We start from the raw sequence: 6397 nt of genomic DNA, 5'->3' as shown, positions 1-6397 counted from the left end.
TTTTTTTTTTTTTGAGACCGAGTCTTGCTCTGCCGCCCAGGCTGGAGTGCAGTGGCCGGCTCTCAGCTCACTGCAAGCTCCGCCTCCCGGGTTCACGCCATTCTCCTGTCTCGGCCTCCCGAGTAGCTGGGACTACAGGCGCCTGCCTCGTCGCCCGGCTCGTTTTTTGTATTTTTTAGTAGAGACGGGGTTTCACCGTATTAGCCAGGATGGTCTCGATCTCCTGACCTCATGATCCGCCCGTCTCGGCCTCCCAAAGTGCTGGGATTACAGGCTTGAGCCACCGCGCCCGGCCTTGCTGATTTTTCTAAGTACATTATTCTTTCTACATTTATTAGTTTGTTTCCTGTTGTTTGGAAGAACTTTTCCTTCTTTATTCATATTCGCATGGACTCACGCATTATTCAATGGATCATACTTTCTTTAATCTCCACCAAAGCTCTCTGAAGAAGGCAGTAGTTGGTAGTCTTTTATGAGGGATCTAGTTCAAAGTTATTTATTTATTTATTTTAAGATGGGATCTTGTTCTGTTGCCCAGGCTGGAGTGCAGTGGCATGATCTCGGCTCATTGCAACCTCTGCCTCCCAGGTTCCAGCGATTGTCCTGGCTCAGCCTCATGAGTAGCTGCGATTACAGGCGCCCGCCACCATGCCTGGCTAATTTTTGTATTTTTAGTAGAGATAGTGTTTCACCACATTGGCCAGGCTGGTCTCGAACTCCTGACCTCAGGTGATCCACCCACCTTGGCCTCCCTATGTGCTGGGATTACAAGCATGAACCACCACGCCTGGCCAGTTTTCACCCAGTGGTTTTGACATTCATTGCTAATCCTTGGCTAGATTGGTTACTACAGTGGGGGTTGCAAGATGGTCATTTTCGAATTCTATTCTAGAAATTCCCTCCCCACACCCTTTCTTTTGAGGATCCCTATGGTCTTAAGGATATTTATTTAATTATTTAGTTACAGACAGTTACAGTTATTATTCTCTTTGATAGTTGTCCTAAATTTGGCTGGTGGGAGCCCTTGCTTCCTCTGTCTTTTGATATGATCTTGTTAGTCTTGTCCCCTTTCTGCACAATACAGTGCTTCAGACCTGGAACCCTGGTTTCTATTAATGGGAAATGGTCCCTTTAAAAAAAAAAAAAAGAGATGGGGTCGCTCTGTGTTGCCAAGGCTTGTCTCAAACTCCTGGGCTCAACTGATCCTCTTGCCTTGGCCTCCCAAAGTGCTGGTATCACAGGCATGAACCACCATGCACATTGTATTTAACAGAAACAAATACTTGGGCACTGATAACACTGGTTTTTTTTGTTTGTTTGTTTGAGACAAAAGCTTGCTCTCTTGCCCATACTGGAGTGCAGTGGTGCGATCTTGGCAACCTCCACCTCCCAGGTTCAAGTGGTTTTCCTGCCTCAGCTTCCTGAGTAGGTGGGATTACAGGCGTGTGCCACCACAGTGGACTAATTTTAGTTTTAGTAGAGACAGGGTTTCACTATGTTGGCCAGGCTGGTTGTTTTGTTTTTTAATTTGACAATATTGTTTTTAAGAGTAGCATTGTAGCCCATTGTGTCATTGTTACATAATTTATTGAGTGATCTGTTGTTTGAAATTTAGGTAATTTATAATTAGTAATGTTTATATACAGCGGTGTTGTGGACATCATTGTATCCAAGTTTTTACGTGTTTCTTAATTTTAGAATAAAATTTTAGCAGTAGATTTTCTGGGTCAGGAATGTACTTTTTTAAGCTTTTCTTTAAAAAAAAAATTTATTATTATTATTATTTTTGAGTTGGAGTTTTGTTCTTGTCGCCCAGGCTAGAGTATAATGGCGTGATCTCGGCTCACTGCAACCTCTGCCTCCCAAGTTCAAGCGATTCTCCTGCCTCAGCCTCCTGAGTTGCTGAGATTACAGGCGTGCACCAGCAGCCTGGCTAGTTTTGTATTTTTAATAGAGACAGGGTTTCTCCGTGTTGGTTAGGCTGTTCTCGAACTCCGGATCTCAGGTGATCTGCCCACCTTGGCTTCCCAAAGTGCTGGGATTACAGGAGTGAGACACCACGCCCAGCCTTTATGCTTTTAGATGTCTACCAGCAGTTTGTTGTCTAGAAAGTTTATATCAGTGTTTACCTCAACTTCATGCCTTTTCTGTCTTTTTTTTTCTTTAATAATTTAAGGCACTACTTTTAGAAGAAAAGACTGTTATTTTCATTGATGTTTTCTCCCTATTCTTAAAGCCACTGTCTGACAGAAGTTTCCCTTGACACTGATACAGTGATATTTGACTAAGTGTGATTTGAAATTTCTTCTGGCTATGAGTGATAATAGCTGTGGGTGCAGAGGGCAACCGATTAAGCATTAAGTTTTAATAGAAGAAGACAAGTCCTTCTCTAGGAATCCATCAAAAAATGAAGTGAGGCATACCTTTTAGATACTACTATACCATAAATGTTGTGGAGTAGGAAAAATCAGGATCTTCTGTATTTGTTTTTGAAGCAATGCCTTTGAAAGTAGCTTTCGGCTGGGCATGGTGGCTCACGCCTGTAATCCCAGCACTTTGGGAGGCCAAGGTGGGTGGATCACGAAGTCAGGAGATCGAGACCATCCTATCATGGCTAACACAGTGAAACCCTGTCTCTACTAAAAATGCAAAAACATTAGCTGGGCATGGTGGCGGGTGCCTGTAGTCCCAGCTACTTGGGAGGCTGAGGCAGGAGAATGGTGTGTACCTGGGAGGCGGAGCTTGCAGTGAGCTGAGATCACGCCACTGCACTCCAGCCTGGGCGAAAGAGCGAGACTCCGTCTCAAAAAAAAGAAAAAGGAAAAAAAAAAAGGTTCACTTTAGTTTTTCATCTTCTTTCTAAAGATTGGGCGATAAACTGAGTAGGAACTGAAGTAGGAAGTCTTGCGCTAGAGAAGCCCAAAGGGAAACGTTCTGTGTGTTTGGGAATGCCCTTTTGCAGTACCCCTAGTATTTGTAAGCCTGAAATCATTAAATTTTAAGAGATTGTAAGGTTTACTGGGTCCTCATGTGCAGGCTAGTTAGAATTTTTTCATCTGTGGTGAATATAACTTTCTGATGCAAAAGTCCCAAAGTAGGAGAAGATTTGTTACATATTTCATGTTTGTGTTTGATGTTTGCTTGACTGATTTTTTGTTTCTTTTTTAGAAATGACTGCTGTCCACACAGGCAACATAAACTTCAAGTGGGATCCCAAAAGTCTAGAAATCAGGACTCTGGCAGTCGAGAGACTGTTGGAGCCTCTTGTTACACAGGTAAGAATCTGAAAACACAAATGCATTGTAAACTGGTTCTGTAGCACAGGCCTGGGTAACAACTATAAGAGCAAGGTTATTTAGTTCAAAGCCTTACTTCCAGTACTTGAGTTTAGGTGACAGTTCTTAGATGATTTGAATATTGATGCATGGGTTTATTTAACCCTTTGAGAATGCTGCTGCGGTCATTTTCTTCGGTCTTATTGCTAGTAACTGGGGTCCATGGTATGTAGTGCAACTTTGCAAATGTTTGTGCTTTGCAGATACCTCACCTTTCTTTAGAGGGGAAACCCAAGAAAGGTGGGATCTGGATCCTTGATTGTTAAGGCCTCTCACTCTGCTTAACACACCTTTCATTGTGTGGGATTAATTAGCAGGTAATTGAACTTGAGGGTTTAGGTTTGGTATATTATGTTATAAATGTCACAATGTTAGGGTAGTTCATAAACCGTTAGCGACTAGCTGTGTACCTTTGGTGTTTTGCAATAGTGTGTCTATTGTCTGTATGTGAGAGATTCAGAGAGAGAGAAAATGAGTCTTGTTTGGCAAATTTACACTGTAGCATATCTTAATCATCTTTAACCTATAGATCATCTGGTATTATGTGTATTAATGATGGTAATGTTCTAGGACATAAAGCATCATCACTGTAGGCTTCTTTGGGCAATCATTCCTTTATTAGGGGCCTTTACTAATTAATTGCTGAGATTTGTGTGAATAAACCGTGAAAAGACTTCAGAAGCAAATTATCTTAAAACATTTTGCAAAGTTTGAGAACAGTAGCAGTGCGATCTCCAGATAAAGCTAAGTTTATTGTTAACCTATTTCTGGAACATGGAGTGTTCCAGATACTATATTGGTGACATATCGTAGAGACATCTAGCTTGTCTCTAATCATTTTTTTTTTTTTTTTTTTTTTGAGACGGAGTCTCGCTCTGTCACCCAAGCTGGAGTGCACTGGCCAGATCTCAGCTCACTGCAAGCTCCGCCTCCTGGGTTCACACCATTCTTCTGCCTCAGCCTCCCGAGTAGCTGGGACTACAGGCGCCCGCCACCTCGCCCGGCTAGTTTTTTGTATTTTTTAGTAGAGACGGGGTTTCACCATGTTAGCCAGGATGGTCTCGAACTCCTGACCTGGTGATCCGCCCGCCTCGGCCTCCCAAAGTGCTGGGATTACAGGCTTGAGCCACTGCGCCCGGCCTCTAATCATTTTTTAATTTGTAAAATCAAACTAAAACCTAATGATCATATTTGAGAAATTAAAATATGTGTTAAATCTGTACACGTTCAGAAAGCTGAGTTATTTTGGAAATTAAATATAGCATCATTGCTGTATATCTTAAATATGGGGAATTGTATGTTAATGCTCAGTGGAATCTCATAAATGTGATTTTTTTAAAGAATAACTTAATCTTGCTATCTTTAAAGATATTAGTCATTTTAATTGACTCCAGTTTAATGTTAAAATGAAACTTTTAGGTTACAACCCTGGTAAACACCAATAGTAAGGGGCCCTCTAATAAGAAGAGAGGTCGTTCTAAGAAGGCTCATGTTTTGGCTGCATCTGTTGAACAAGCAACTGAGAATTTCTTGGAGAAGGGGATAAAATTGCGAAGGAGAGCCAGTTTCTCAAGGAGGAGCTTGTGGCTGCTGTAGAAGATGTTCGAAAACAAGGTAGGTCATTACTGCTTTTCGTGTAAAGAGAGGCAGGCCCTTCTAGAAAATAAGTGTTTGAAGGAGATTTTTTTTGTGGTCAGTATTCTGTTCTCATGCTTGCCAATTGCTCAGTAACTTAGTTATTGGAGATGTATTAACTTGGACTGGCTTATATTTTAATTCTCATTCTCATGCTTGCCAATTGCTCAGTAACTTAGTTATTGGAGATGTATTAAGTTGGACTGGCTCAAATTTTAATCATGAGAGATGCTTGCAAAGGGACATCTAGAGAATCTGAATCCACTTCTCTTGGGTGTTTCAAGTAATAGTTAAGTCTTAGAAATGTTGTAACACAATTTGATAGGAAACATGGGACAGAAGTTTACCTTTCATCATATGTAATACTTCTTTTTAATTCATGCTGAAGAGATGGGTGTGATAAAATAGAAAAATACCTACTCTGAAAAAACTCTAGAAATTGTTCTGTTATGTCAGAATAGTATGTTAAATCAGCCATGCATATTTGCACTGGTTGGAGCTTGACTTAAATAAATCTGGGCATAAAGGAATCATGTTTTGGGAAACTCAGAATTGATAAAAAGTAAAATGGTAATCCACAGTTTACCAGTAATTAATGCTAGAAAAATTGTCCTTACTATGTTACAAGTATGGAAGGAAGACTTTAAATATGGAAGGTAAACTTCTTGAAACCTGCAGTTTTTATTTTTAGTAGAGATGGGGTTTCACCAGTTGCTCATGCTGGTCTCAAACTCCCAAGCTCAAACAATCCACCTGCCTCGGCCTCCCAAAGTGCTGGAATTGCAGGCATGAGCCACAGTGCCTTGAAACCTGTGGTTTTGTGTTAGGTTTCTATTCCAGTCAGAGAATTTCAACAATGATGTAGGTTTTTTAGGTTTTTGGATATCAGCTAAGGTAAATCGAGCCCTGCTATTTACAGGTGCTGTACTAGCCCTTGGGAGAACTTCATAGATCTTTCATACCTGATGGTAGATTGCATAGTCCAGTCTTACATCAAATTCATCCTTGTGGCAGTACCCTAAAATGGGCAGTGTCTTAGATAGAGATGACATCTCCAGTTGTTTTCTGAATTTGTGAACAAATAACCTTCAGTGGTAAATATTTTTTCAGTTTTCAGGCTGAAGATAAATATTTCTGATACTGAAAATGAAATTACTAGAATTCCACAGTACTAATTAAGCAGTTATATTAGTTTCCTAGGGCTTCTGTAACATAAATTATTATAAGCTTGGTGGCTTAGAATAATGGAAATTTATTCTCTCATCATTCTGAAGTGCAGAAATCTGAAATCAAGGTGTTGGCAGGCTTGATTCCTTGTTGGAACTTAGGAAGAATCTGTGCATGCCTTTTTCCTAGCTTCTGGTGGTTGCCAGCAGTCCTTGGCTTGTAGACTCATTACTCCAGTCTCTGCCTTTTTTTTTTTTTTT

The 6397-nt window shown here is 40.7% G+C and overlaps 1 protein-coding gene across 1 annotated transcript in view; it reads left to right on the top strand.

Moving 5' to 3' along the window:
• CTNNA1 (catenin alpha 1) overlaps positions 1–6397 on the top strand; it is a 188834-nt gene that overhangs the window by 20000 nt on the left and 162437 nt on the right. Inside the window, exon 2 of the mRNA XM_017891297.1 lies at positions 3169–3275. Coding sequence (XP_017746786.1) covers positions 3171–3275 — 105 coding nt within the window. The 5' untranslated portion in view covers positions 3169–3170. The remainder of the gene's footprint in view (positions 1–3168; positions 3276–6397) is intronic.

The sequence above is a fragment of the Rhinopithecus bieti genome, unplaced genomic scaffold (assembly GCF_001698545.2).
Source record: "Rhinopithecus bieti isolate Rb0 unplaced genomic scaffold, ASM169854v2 scaffold_20170, whole genome shotgun sequence".
Lineage (NCBI taxonomy): Eukaryota > Metazoa > Chordata > Mammalia > Primates > Cercopithecidae > Rhinopithecus > Rhinopithecus bieti.
Note: the sequence above shows the minus strand (reverse complement) of the source record. Positions and strands in the feature narration are given on the sequence as shown.